The 14282-nt window shown below is 37.1% G+C and overlaps 1 protein-coding gene across 1 annotated transcript in view; it reads right to left on the bottom strand.

Annotated features, from left to right (window-relative positions):
* MDN1 (MDN1, midasin homolog (yeast)) overlaps positions 1-14282 on the bottom strand; it is a 204842-nt gene that overhangs the window by 132682 nt on the left and 57878 nt on the right. The window contains exons 11-15 of the mRNA XM_006870613.1: positions 13627-13708; positions 8923-9018; positions 7809-7921; positions 7117-7265; positions 6008-6068 (exon numbers count right to left, since the gene is read on the bottom strand). Coding sequence (XP_006870675.1) covers positions 6008-6068; positions 7117-7265; positions 7809-7921; positions 8923-9018; positions 13627-13708 — 501 coding nt within the window. The remainder of the gene's footprint in view (positions 1-6007; positions 6069-7116; positions 7266-7808; positions 7922-8922; positions 9019-13626; positions 13709-14282) is intronic.

Raw genomic sequence — 14282 nt, 5'->3', positions numbered from 1 at the left:
AAAAAAAAAAAAAGCTGTGGTAGCATGGTGGTTACAAGTTGGGCTGCTAACCTTAGGATCAGCAGTTCGAAACTACCAGTCGTTCCATGGGAGAAAAATTAGGCTTTCTGCTTCCGTATAGATTTACAGCCTTGGAAACCCTATGCAGGGTTGCTGAGTTGGAACTGACTCCACAGCACACCACCAAAACCCCCAAAGGCTAATGATCATGAACATTTCTTCATATATTTGTAGGCTGCTTGGATGTCTTCCATAGTGAAGTTATCCGTTCATGTCCAGTGCCTGTTTTTTCATTGGGTTGTTAGTATTTTTCTTGTATAGGTACTATAGCTTTCTATAAATTTTAGTTATCAGTCCCTTGTGTGATATGTCATTGCAAAACTCTTCCCCCCATTATGGGCTCCCTTTTTACTCTTTTGGAGAAATCTTTTGACGCACATAAATTTCTAATTTTTAGAAGGTCCCATCATTTATTTTCTCTTCTACTGCTTGTGCATTTTTTGTAATGTTTGAAAATGTATGCATGCCATGTATTCGAGCCCCTAAACTTGTCCCTAGTTTTTTATTGATTATCGCTATAGTTCTAGGTTTTATTCTTAGGTCTGTAGTCCATTTTGAGTTTGTTTTTGTATGGTGTGAGATATTGCAAAAGGATTTCCAAGTTTGCCAGCAGCACCATTTCTTGGAGAAGCTCTCTCTTCCCCACTTAATATGTTTTGGCCCTTTGTAAAAGATCAGTTGACTATATGAAGATCGATTTCCCTCTGGGTAGTCAATTCTGTTCCACTGATCTATTTATCTTTAGTTGTACCACCAGTACAACTGTTCTGACCCCTGTGCTATGTAGTAATTTTTGAAATCAGAGAGTGAGAGGCCTTCTACTTTGTTCTTCCTCTTAAGCAGCACTTTGCTCATCCAAGGTCTCTTTCCCTTCCATATAAAGTTTATAATCATTTTTTCCATCTCTTTAAAGAATGATGTTGAAAACTGGATTGGGCCTGCATTGTATCTGTAGATTGCTTTGGTTAGTATTGATATATTCACAATGTTTTCCTGTTAATGAGTAAGGTATAGTCTTCCATTTTTGCAAGTCACTTTTCATTTCTTAAAATTGTGTTGTGTAGTTTTCATTGTATACGTCTTTTTTCTCTAGTTAGATATATTCTTAAGTATTTCAATCTTTTGGGTGGCTATTGTAAATGTTATTGTTTTCCTTATTTCCTTTTCAAAGCTGTCTTTATTAGTATAGAGGAAAACAACTGATTTTTGTATACTGATCTTCTCTTATACTCTGCCACTTGGTTGAATCCTTCAATGAGTTCCAATAATTTTCTTGCAGAGTCTATAGAATTTTCTGCAAATAAGAGTTCTAAGTTTTCTTCAATTACTTAAATGCCTTTTAATTTCACGATCTTTCCTTATATAGTTCTGGCTAAGACTTCCAACACAATATTAAATAGGAGTGGTGATAAAGGGCATCCTTGTCTAGTTCTTTTTTGCAAAGGGTATGCTTTCAGTGTCTCTCCATTGAGTTATTCTGGCTGTTGGATTTGAATTATATGCTCTTAATTAGGGTGAAAAATTCCCTTCAGTGTTTTATCAAGAATGGATGTTAAATTTTGTCAAATGCATTTTCTTCATCAATAGATACAATCATGTGGTTCTTTTTTTTTTTTTTTTTTTATGTTTTTGGTGGATTACATTGATTGTTATTATCCTTTTTATTTCTGCTGCTTCTGGGCAATGGTTTTTCAATTATCTTCAGTAAAATGTTACTTGCATGTCATCTTTATGTTCTTGTCCGATGCTTGGATTGGGCACAAATACACATATCTTCTAATCATATTGTTAAATTTCTTGGTATAGATGAATGAGTACCTTCAGCACTACATCTTTTATTGAAAGATTTTCACCAATGCCTACAGTGCAATTTGGACTTCTTTAACTACCATCGATTCTTGATCATATGTTACCTCTTGAAATGGTTGAATATTGACCATTTCTTTTTGGTACAGAGTGTCTGTACATGCCTTTCCATCTTCTTTTCTGACTTTCTGCATTATTCAATATTCTGCCCATAGAGTTCTTCATATTGCAACCCGAGGCCGGATTTTTTTCTTCAGTTTTCAGCTTGAGAAATGCCAAGTAAGATCTTCCTTTTTGGTTTTCTAATTCCAGGTCTTTGCACATTTCATTGTAATACTTTGTCTTCTCAAGCTGCCATTTGAAATTTTTGGTTCAGTTCTTTGACTTCATTTAACCCACTTGCTTTAGCTTCTCTATACTCAAAAGCAAGTGTCTTCAGACATCCATTTTAGTCTTTTCTTTTTTCCCTGTCTTTCTTCTGGTTTTCAGTCATGAATGTCTAATGCATCAAATCTGTTACTGACATGGTCTCTAAGTTCAGGTAGGATACATTCATATTTTGGCTGTAGTGGCCTAGTTTTAATTTTCTTCAGCTTCAGCCAGAACTCACTTATGAAAAATGGATGGTCTGTTCCACAGTCTGCCTATGGCCTTCTTTTGACTGATGATATGGAGCTTTTCCATCATCTCTTCCACAGATGTAATCAATTTGATTCCTGTATATTCCATCTGGTGAGGTTCACGTGTATAGTCACCTTTTATATTGTTTAGTAAAGAGGTATTTGCAATGAAAAAGTCATTGATCTTATGAAGTTCTATTCAAATTACCAAGGCCATATTTTCCAAGTACTGATCCTTCCTCTTTATTTCCAACCTTTGCATTACAATCACCAGTAATTATCAATAAATCTTGATTGCATGTTTCATCAATTTTTCAACTGAAGAAGCTGGTATAATTTCATCAATTTCATCATCACTGGCTTTAGTGGTTGGTATGTAAATTAGAATAATAGCGAAATTAACTGGTCTTCCCTGTGGTAGTGGTAACTGTGCCACCGAATCGGTTCCAACTCATAGCAACCCTGCATAGGGCTTCTGTGACTGCAAATCTTTACAGCAGCAGAAAGTCTCATCTTTCTCCCGTGGAGTAGTTGGTCAATTCTAACTGCTGACCTTTTTGGTTAGTAGCCCAACACACAACACTATGCTGCCTGGACTTTCCGGTAGATGTGTGGATAGTATCCTATAGTAGGCAGCACTGTACTTCAAGATAGATCTTGAAACGTTCTTTTTGAAGATGAATGCGATGCCATTCCTCTCTAATTTGTCATTCCCCATACAGTATACCATATGATTGTCTAATTCAAAAAGGCCAATTACTAGTCCATTTCAGCTCACTAATGCAAAGCATTATTGATCTTCATGTGCTCCATTTCATTTTTGACAACTTCAAATTTCTCTAGATTCTTATTTCATACATTCTAATGTTCTGACTTAAGAGATGTTTACAGTTGTTTCTCACTCATTTTGAGTTGCATCCCATGAGTAAATGAAGGTACCAAAAGCTTTATTCCATTAATGTCATTGTCAGCTCTGCTTTCAGGAGACAGCTCTTCTCCAGTTGTATTTTACATGCCGTCCAACCTGAGGGACTCATCTTTTGACACTGTCTCTGATAGTATTCTGGAGCTATTCATACTGTTTTCGTCTTCTGGCACTGCATCTGTCAGTGTTTCACAGCTATTCGCAGGGTTGTCAGTAGTCAAACAGTTAGTAGTAGTCTGCCTCTCCTTCTTCCTAGTCTGTCTTAGTTGCTAAGCTCAGTGGAAACCTGTCCACCATGAGTGATCTTGAGGGGATTTAAAGCATCATTGGCATAGGATAGCTTTCATCATCACAGCAACACACAACCCACAATACGAGAAACTGATAGATACATGGTGCCGCCCAAATATCTATAAAAGATTTGATAATTTCCCACTCTATAAGATTTGAAGACAAGCAAAGTTTCCTTTTGATAGTTGATGCTAACCTTTAAGCAAGGAAAAATGGGTACTTTTTTCCACCAAGTTGACATCAACACAAAGTTTCAGTCTGTGGAGAATCTAATTCCAACATTTTGTATTATCCGTTGCACTGGGACATAAGTGAGGCCCTGTGTACTCACTATATTTAAAACTACTTGCAATGGCTGACATTATCATACTACAAATTCTTAGGAGATGTAGACCCAATATATTTTCAGTTAGTGCAAAATTAATACCATTTGGCTTTGAATACTGAATAGTAGAACATTATTGAAGACACACATAGATTAAAAAAAAACATATAGTAGTAAATGAGAAGTCTTCAAAATGTTTGTGGACAAAACGTAATAAAAGGACTAAGGGATTTTCCATGAACTTTTTGAAGACCCCTTCATAGACATGCCTGATTACCATAAGTCCCATAAACTAATAAGAACACAAGTATCACAGTCAGGGAATGCTGAGATTCAGTAGTAATTAACATAACAAAAAGTAAAATTAAAAAAATGTATCAAGATCACTGGGGGAAAAGAAAGTGAAGGCAGAATACAGTAAAAGAGAGGTTAAGCCTCACCTAATACGACAGATAAATGTAAATCATTTTCATTAGAACCTAATTTAAGGATTAGGAGAGATCCTAATAACATCCACCAGAGTACAGGCGTGGTTCCATAGGACCAGCATTGTACTGCTAACCATAAAGGTTTCACTCCTTGGAAACCCCATACACAGGGTTGCTATGAGTCAGACTAACTCAACATAATATCAGTAACAACATAGATATATACTTCAACAGCAAGTGAAAATTATTCATGAAACTAACATCTTCTAAAATACCAACAATGAAGTAGTGCAATTCAATGATCACAGTGGAGTACCACGAAAAATGTTTAACCAAGAACAGAGCTGATACTCATTTGTACATGGGTGTTTTACTTCAAACATACCTATGAATGTGGGAGTGCATACAGTGGGCAAAATGATGAAAACTTAGATATTACACACCTTCTTACAACAATGAGTGCTGGGTCTCAGGACTCAGGACCATAGTCTCCAGGGACACCATGGTCATTTGGCATAACAGAGTCCACAAAGAGAACATTCTACAGCCTACTTTGTTGAGCAGTGTCTGGGATCTTAAAAGCTCATGAGTGGCCATCTACTGATCTCTCCCTATGCAGAATAAAGACAAGTGATAAAAATTGAAGATGCTTGGAATCAAGTAGACCAGTAGACCAATGCAGCATGTGAACATCAGTCACCATGACTGTTAGACCAGAACAAGATGGTGCCCGGCTACCACTACCAACTTCTATGAAAGGAATCATTATTTGAAGGTCCCGGAGAGAGAGGGAAAAATGTGGAATGACACTCAAAATTATTTTTTTTAAAAAGCCAACCTTATTGGTCAAAAACAAACTAGAGGAACCCAAGAATCTGCCCCTCGACTACCCTTCATGTCTAGAAAGGAACACATACCCATGACCCAATTTTCAGTCAAGCAGTAGATAGATAGTGGGACAATTAACACTAGTAAGGTCCATTTGCCATGGAATGGTCAATCAAGATCAACATTTACCTAAGGTCCATGTTGAGAAGGGACAGAAAGTAGGGTGGAATGGAAATTGGAACCAAAGGAAGGAAGTGGGTTAACTGTTCTTGTATGGAGGGAACTACATTCAAAGTATATGATTTGTTGAAGGTAAAACTGATGATATATATTGTCTATAAACCTTCACTACTGTTTTTAAACAAAAACTTTTTTTAAAAAAATAGCAAGAGCTGACAGTCACTCAGAAGTTACTGAACAGTAGAAGGGTCTAAACTAAAGGCAATGTGATAATGCAAATTAGATAAACAGTACTGTATTAACAAATACCAGCTGATTACAAACTTAATCTGTTTTTCCCCTCTACATCCCAAATATGACCTTTGACAGCAAGGATTTCAATTTTTCTTTAAAGCGAAGAGAAACATTTACATGCTAGGAGCAACTCAAAAATCCAATACTCTTGCTGAGGTTGGGGAATTAAGTGCAATGATTTGAACCTTTTTTTCCAAAGTATGTTTTAAACATGGTAAGTAAAAAACAAAAAACATTAAACAGCACTTACCCTCCAAGCAAGTCTGCGGTGTCACTTTGTTGATTCATATTGACAACCCTCAAATGGTGGCCTTTAAAAAAAATAAAGGAAAAAGGTTAACTACCACAAACTTAAAGACTGGTAATTTCCAGTATAGTAAGGATGCGGAACATGGGTAGGAGGTACATCTTAACAAACTTGAAATTGTGTTTCCCTCAATCCTCTCATTTGACTTCCAGGAACCTTAACCACTCAAAATTCTCACACCATCCTGAAAGCTATGTATAAGAAGATTCATTGTACATTATTAATCTAGTTCAGGTAACACAAAAAAACAACAAAAAAAGTTCTTCAATAGGTCAATTCCTATAAATTAAGGCTAAATAAATTGGTCATTTATAAATTATTATTTATAATATAGTATTATTTAATCATTAGATAATATTTTATCTAATATTGCTGTTAAATGCCATCAAGTTGGTTCTGATTCATAGCGACCCTGTATAGGGTTTCAGACAAGCAGCTGTTGAGTTTGAACCACCAACCTTGAGATTTAAGCCAGTCTTACATTTGATGCTTATCCTATAGCGCCATACCAGGACTCCATATATAAAATATTCAGTCATTAAAAACACTGAGGAAGTTGTTTTGAAAGTCGGTTAATTTGTTTAACTAAGAGTAATACATAAAGTATTATCCCATTTCTGTTTCAATACAAAAAAGCTATATGCATTTGTGGTACACAGAATAGAACTGAAAAAGATAATACCTAACTGTTAATGGCAGGGAGCTCTGGTAGTGTAGTGGTTACGAATCGGGCTGCGAACCTTAAGGTCAGCGGTTCGAAACTACCAGCCGCTCCGCGGGAGAAAGATGAGGCTTTCTACTCCCGTAAAGATTTACACCCTCGGAAACCCTGTACAGGGTCGCTATGGGTCGGACCCGACTCTATGGCACTTAACAACAACAACAACAACTGTTAATGGCAGTATATTTCTCAGAGGAAAATTATATGTAAAGTGATGGGACTTGTTAATGCCAGTGTTTTTTTCCCTTAAAAAAAAAAAAAAAGAAGAAAAGGCAACAAATATAATAAGTTTATGTTTAGGGGCAGTAGAGGTCCCACCTCTAAGGCTTACCTGTTATATGAGCCAAGTATTGGACAGCGGAGGTTTTGCCGGTTCCTGTTTCTCCCACTAGCAACACAGATTCTCCTTTGCTGACACACACTGCAAGCTGTTCGATAAGGACAGAAGACGGCCGTGTGGCTGCAAAAGTGAGCCCCGCTCTGGGGAAGGAAAAAGCAGTTAGAAGCCTGCTTCCAACCTCCTGCTATGGGGACCCAGATTCTCCAGACTCAACAAACAAGAATATGAAGACAGCCAGGAGTGAATATATTTCTTGCCCTAGCAGATATGCTTACAATATTATCAATTACAGAATTCATCCAGCCTGCAAATACTGAGTATTTATGCACCTGGCACTGCACTAGGCTCTGGAGATATTGAAGCACCAGTAAAATTATTAACTGTACTTGCTATATATATATATTCTCTTTGGAAAATTTAACCTCTCTAAACCTCAATTTCTTCACTTATGAAAAGCAGACAAAAATAGTACCTAGTTCATATGATTACTATAACCACTACATGAAAAATAATTTGCAAAGCACTCAACACATATGTAACCATATGGTGGCAGTGATGGTTGTATGCCACTGACTACAAATCTTTAGGAGCAGAAAGCCTCATTTTTTTCCCATCTAGCTATATAGTAAGAACTTGAGTCCTGAAAATTCTACAGCTGACTAGTTTTTAAAAACCCTATTTACCTCTGTATGTGGACAGTCTCACTTAGTTTCCGTAGAAGCCGCACCCGACCGACTTGCACATCTAGCTCATTGATCACAATTTCTGGTTTATAAAGTTGACAGAAGTATTCAGCCTGTGGGAAAGGTCAGACTTCACCTGAGTAAAATTCTGCACTCTTCAAATGCTTCCTCACTGATGGAGTCCTGCTATGTTCTTCTACTTGTCCGCTGACAAAGATTAAGTGTTTGTTTTTAATTAAGACCTTTTATCCTTTTCTAAATTTCTAATGTTTTCTTAAAACACATGGAAATAGCACTTTTCCCTCTCAAATAAGCCACTGTGTACATCTAAAATGAAGACTCGGATATATCCCAACAGAAAAAACAGAAAGCTCTATTCCTAGAAGACATGAAAGAAATGAAAGCAGTTTTTGCTCCAGTACAATAGTACTACAATCCTCCGCTTTAAAGTTCTAATGTAATACGGTAAATAGTGGGCTGAATAACATAATTGACTACAGCCATACATAACAAGAAACACTGCAATAGACACTACTAGATGTCTACCCAACTGGCAATCTTCTCATTGATCACTAACCCAAAGAACTCATGTTTTACTCTTGATTGGCACAGGATTAAATTGGCAAAGTGCTCAGAGAGGATGAGCCCCTCCCAAACCAAAGGGACTAAAAGTTGCTCAGTCTAAGCCAGTCATAATGACTTCATTCCTCTTGCCTATTAATACAGATGTAATTCTTCATTATTTAAGCTCTTTTTAGTAGGGTTTCTGTTACCTGTAATGAAAGTCATCCCAAATGTTTCAGAAGGCTAAGGAATATCTCTACTATTGTACTCTTTGACATAAAGGCTTTACAAAAAAAAGTCATCATTCATATGGGAATACCAGAAACATGCCTTAAGATGGAAACAAGATCAATTCACAATAAAAGTCTTAAAAAGGATGGAACAAAGAATACTATCAACTCTATTAATAGAGTCTCTTTCCTTTAAGCTTTATGTCCATGAGAGAGCAATGAAACCCCCAACTTTCATAGCAGGAATGACATTACAAAAGCCATTCCTAGTAAGGACCAGAGGTCAGTAACTTTCAGTAGGAAGTATAGCACCCACATACCTTTTTTTTTGAAATGTTTAATTTGCTTCCAATGACTTCTGCCATTTTCAGTTTGCTTGCTTGCTTAGAAAGCATTGCTGTGAAACAGTCCAGGGCCTTGAAGATAACCAATTTAAATATCAGCTGATTTTTTAAATTACATTAATCACAGAACACCACTCTCCTGATCATAAGAAAGGCATAGACCTAGCAGGAATATTTCTGCAAGAATAAAGAATACAAATAAGGTACCTAGCCAGGAGTCAAGGACCTTACCATAATGGAGAAACAAGACACAGTAAATGTCAAGCCTCTACTATAAAAATACTGGTTAAATTTAAAAAAGAAAAATTTAGTGTGAGTATTCTAAAGATTCAGGCAAACACAATTAGTGTTAATTGTTAGGTTTATGGGAAAGAAATGCTAAAGTTGCACCATAAGGTCACATTCTAGCCATAAAGAGAAACACTTGGGTGCAACAGAGAAATCACACCACCACCAACTTAACCTAGGACTCAACCCTAGCAACAAATAACAGGTCAAGCACAAATGTGCCTTCTGACCAAAGTGTAGTTCTGACTCATGGTAACTCATTATGTGATGTTTAGTAATGTTTCCATAGTTGTGAACATGTGGACGTCAATTGCCATGACTTTATGCTGAAACACTCCTAGGTGAGTTCAAACTGCCAACCTTCCAGTTAGTAGCTGCATGCTTAACTATTTGCACCACTCAAAGATGCCCATGTCTTCTGATACAATAAAATATAAAGTACAATCCACTACCAAAACCAGATTCTACTGGGGAAAAAAAAAAAAAAGAGTTGAATTAGAATACATCATGTTTTTTGTTAAATGTCCATTTCTAATAAGTACAAGGGATAAAAAAGCAAGGTAAAGGGTATCATGATAAAACAACTAAATAAAGGCAGAAGATGGAGCATTCTAAGGACAAGCTTGATCTCTTCAACAAAAAGACTCCTAATACCCCCAAGACTGAAACTCAAAGGGAACACATGAGCAGGCATGTAGACTTGCTGGCAACCATGATAGTCTACTGGTGAGTGGAAGAGGGGGAAAGGCAGCAATGAAGAAATGGGCTTAGTTCAACCACGTTCCATACACTCCCAATAACCTGCAGAAGCGAGAGAGAAGAGGAGGGCTGGATGGTCTGAAGTGGGGTGAGACCTGGGGACTCCTGAGCCCATGGACAAGGGCAGAGCCAAGGAGGGCTACAGCTGAGGGCGAAGCATCCAGCTGATATTAAGTGAGGGGAGAAGCACAAGAATGTCCAAACTTGCAGACAGTACTCATTTTACCTAGCCTCGATGGCTTGATAATCAGAACTCAACTAGAGGAAGATAAAAAAAAAAAATCTTTTTTTTTTTTGCTACAATTTGATGAACTTGACCTGTACTTATGGATGTAGTAGCTCAAAATACTAACTGAGAAGGAATGAATCTTCACATCAAGTATCAATGCTATCCCCCTCTCTGTATACAGGGTAGATAGAGGCAGGCAACTTAGACACTGGCTACCTAAAATGAGGAGGCGATAAAGGCACTAAGTGACTGGGATTCACATTTTCATGACGGAGTTTTGTTTCAGAGTGTGCGGGGGAAAATAGAGTCCCCACTGAACTTTCTTCATCTCATCTAAATGGGTCTCTCTTCATCTCATCTAGACGGGTCTCGAGAAAAGAGATGGAATAAGAGTCTTATAACACAATAGTAATTGTAATCATGACTAATTGAAACTGTCACAATTGTAAAGGTAGAAGTTTTGTAAAAAAAAAAAAGGGGGAGTAGTTAATCTTACAGTCCAGAAACAGAGGACCCTAGGACCATCAAGGGAGAAGAGCATAAGTGGAATGTGGGACTCTATCCAGAGAAGCAGTGACACCACAGACTGAGGCAGAGATAAAGACATGGAGGGAGGGAGCCCCTGAGGACTCTGGACTCATGGAACGAGACTGGGTGCTAGCAGCCAAGAGGCAGGCTTGCAGAATGTGCTCTTTGGTTGTTTAAATTATATATTCCTGAGTGTTTCTGTGTTCTTCCCCCACCCCCAGCCACGCCAAAAAAAAAACATAACACAGAGGGAATGGAAGCAAATACTGTTGAATGGTGATGCACAGTGGAGATTGTAATCATTGCAATGAAACAATGATGTTCTCCCATGTAAAATATCACTCACAATAAAAACTTAACATAAAGACTTGTAACAGAAGACAGTATTATTAAGTTTACATGCAAAGAAAAAGACCTGAAAATATATATACTAGAAATTGCTGTTGTTGAGTGCCATAGATTCAGTTCCAACCCACAGAAACCCTGTGTAGGGTTTCTAAGAACCGCTGACCTTGCAGTCCAAACAAATTTGCAATCCAGTCATCTCTGGCCAAGGAAATGTCTTTATTTTCTCATTTTTTCTTTACTACATTTCCCCACATATTACTAGATAGATTCTATGGTAATAAAATTTAATTTGATAAATATAAAACCAATATGAGAGGCAATTTAGTACCAATTAGGACTTCTCCAGTCTTGGTTAATGCACCAGACTGCAAAGCCGTTTGAGCTTCAAGGTTGGCAGTTCAAGTTTACCAGCTGCTCCTTGGAAACCCTACACAGGGTCGCTATGGGTCTGAGTTGACTCAATGTCACTTAACAACAAGGACTTTTCCAAGCTCCAAACACTAGGGTGCCATTAGTACAATTCTGAACTAGTAGTTAATTAGAAACTTTGTGCTACTGGCCAATGAGTATTTTGCTTTACTTTTACTTTATAAAAAAAAAAAAAAAAGAAGAAGGGGGGGTGACTGAAAATTCATATCTTTTATAAAAATTTCAATGTGCTTAATATTTTGTTCTTCTTGATTAAGTCATTAATTTGACAATCATTTCTACCTACCCTTCCTTATAATTTTTCTTTTTTCTGGCATAATTTTCTTGAGTTTTCATCTTACTTTTTTCAATGATAAAAAAGAGAACGTGAACACTTTAAGAAAGATGGAAAGATCAGGTAATAATATACAAACAATGGTTGAAAAGTAGAATCAACCCAAATGTCCATCACGAGATGCACAGTATAACAAAATATGGTAGAGCCATACAAAGGATCATTCAACCATAAAAACGAATGACATAACTGATACATATGCAAATTTGGGTGAACCTAGAAAATATTATGCTAATGAAGGAAACCAGACACAAACGGTCACAAAGTGTATGACCTGCTCCTATTAAAATAGCCAGAATAGGTAAATCCACCAACCAAAAGCAGAAAGATGGTTTTAATGGACAGAGTAAAGAAGGAATAAGGAGTGGTGGCTAATGAGTATGGTATTTCTTTTTGGGATGAAGAAATTTTTCTGGAATGGGATGATGGTGATAGTTTTACAACTCTATAAATATACTGCAAACACCCTAGAAGGCTGAAAGCATAAGTGTTATACACAGTTCAATACAGCAGCTATAAAGAAACGTTATCTACACATCAACAGTAACTTTCTGAAACAGACACTAAATCCTACCAACAGCATGTCAGGAAAGTAAAAACCAGGTTATCTGCAAATGAGTTGAGGAGTGTTGGGGAATGGAGAGGACAGTTCACCAGAGAATGAAGGGTCAAGAATCAATGTCAGGTGGAGTGATGAAGCGGCTGGGGACTTTGGATCTAGAGTGGGAGAGGGACTGTGTGCGGAAGACTCGGGGGGAGGGGGGAATGTGGGGGGCAGGTTTGTAGGGTATACCCTTTGGTCGGTTGATGATGCATGGAGGGATTGGAACCATGGCAATGAAACGATACACGATGGAATGAATGTAAAACTACAGTTCTCTCATGTAAACTATCATATAATTCACAATAAAACATTAAAAAAAAAAAAAAAGAATCAATGTCAGCCATATAGCATCTCAGGGTTCACATGAGAATAATGAAATTTCTCTCTACTTAAAATAATTAAAAAAAAAAACACATACAGATGCTGCAAACCAAAATGGGTCACTATTCTCAATCCTAGAGTAGAAAGCCAAGCACGTTTTATAATAAAAAATGGTCAATGTTTTTAAGAGTCTATAGATTTTCAGTAATATCACTTTTTTATTAAGCATGAAGCAGGAAAACTCTTTCTCTAAGTCTGGCTAAGGTGTAATTTAATATGGGCTACCCTCCCACATAGCATATTCCCTGCCCTCTCCGCAACCCCCCAAAAAACAAAACAAAACAACCATACCAGTTTTCACTTAGTAACCCCACATAAATCTCTGGGCTAAAGATAAAAGGTCTTCTGAGGCAAGTAGGCAAGTAAAAGGAACACACAAATACCAAAGTGTCAGATCAACTAAGAAATCATATACGGGAATAAATATTAACCACCTCAAAAACATTTTACTCAAAATTACTACTTTATTACCATCTCAGGAGGTTTTTTTTGTTTTTGTTTTTTTTCACTTAATCTTTAATTTCTGTTGTCTTTATTTTATTCTACTCAAGCTATACTTACTTTGAAATTAGTCATTTCCAAACCTATAATACATTTATTTTACTTGGATTCAATTAGTTCATGACAACATTAAATAGTACCTGTGCAAAAAAAAAAAAATTCTGACAACAATCAACAGACAGAAAGGATAAAAGCCTAAGAATGAAAAGAAAAAACAATAATGTAAATCAACAGGTTTACAGAGAAAAGGCGAAACAGACTTGAGAAAACAGATCTTACCTCATGAAAAATATGTAATGATGCTGATGAAGAAGAACTGTCAAAGCTATGAGCAATCCTGTTACACCAATTCAATAAATCCCTTTTAAAAAAAGAGAAAAATAAAGACCATCAGGGATAATAGGCAGTGCATTTATTTAATTTGACCTGCTTAAGTCTGAAAGGCACAAACCAACTCACTCTTTTTTTCTGGCAATGGAAAACATTAGGAAACAGATTAAGTGTAGTTCCAGTCCTTAAGGAGCTCTGATAGTGTAGTGGTTACGAATCAGGCTGTGAACTGCAAGGTCAGCAGTTCGAAACCACCAGCTGCTCCGCAGGAGAAAGACGAGGCTTTCTGCTCCCATAAAAATTTACAGCCTCGGAAACCCTATACAGACAGGGTTGCCATGAGATGGAATCAACTTCACGGCACAAAACAGTAAGTCCCAGCCCTTAACCATACAAGGACGTGACCTATCACTCATTACTCCCTGAATTCATGGAAAGGGGTGAGAGGCAACTAAAGCTCAGAGTAAAGAGGTTATTCCTCCTTTCCTATTCTTCCCAGCTGGAAGAATTACATCATTAGTTAACTACGGAACCAGCCAACTTAGTACATAACCTTAACCATCACAGCCTCACACCTTACCATTTGTTACTGCTAGACATACGTA

This window comes from Chrysochloris asiatica, unplaced genomic scaffold (assembly GCF_000296735.1).
Source record: "Chrysochloris asiatica unplaced genomic scaffold, ChrAsi1.0 scaffold00146, whole genome shotgun sequence".
Taxonomy (NCBI): Eukaryota; Metazoa; Chordata; class Mammalia; order Afrosoricida; family Chrysochloridae; genus Chrysochloris; species Chrysochloris asiatica.
Note: the sequence above shows the minus strand (reverse complement) of the source record. Positions and strands in the feature narration are given on the sequence as shown.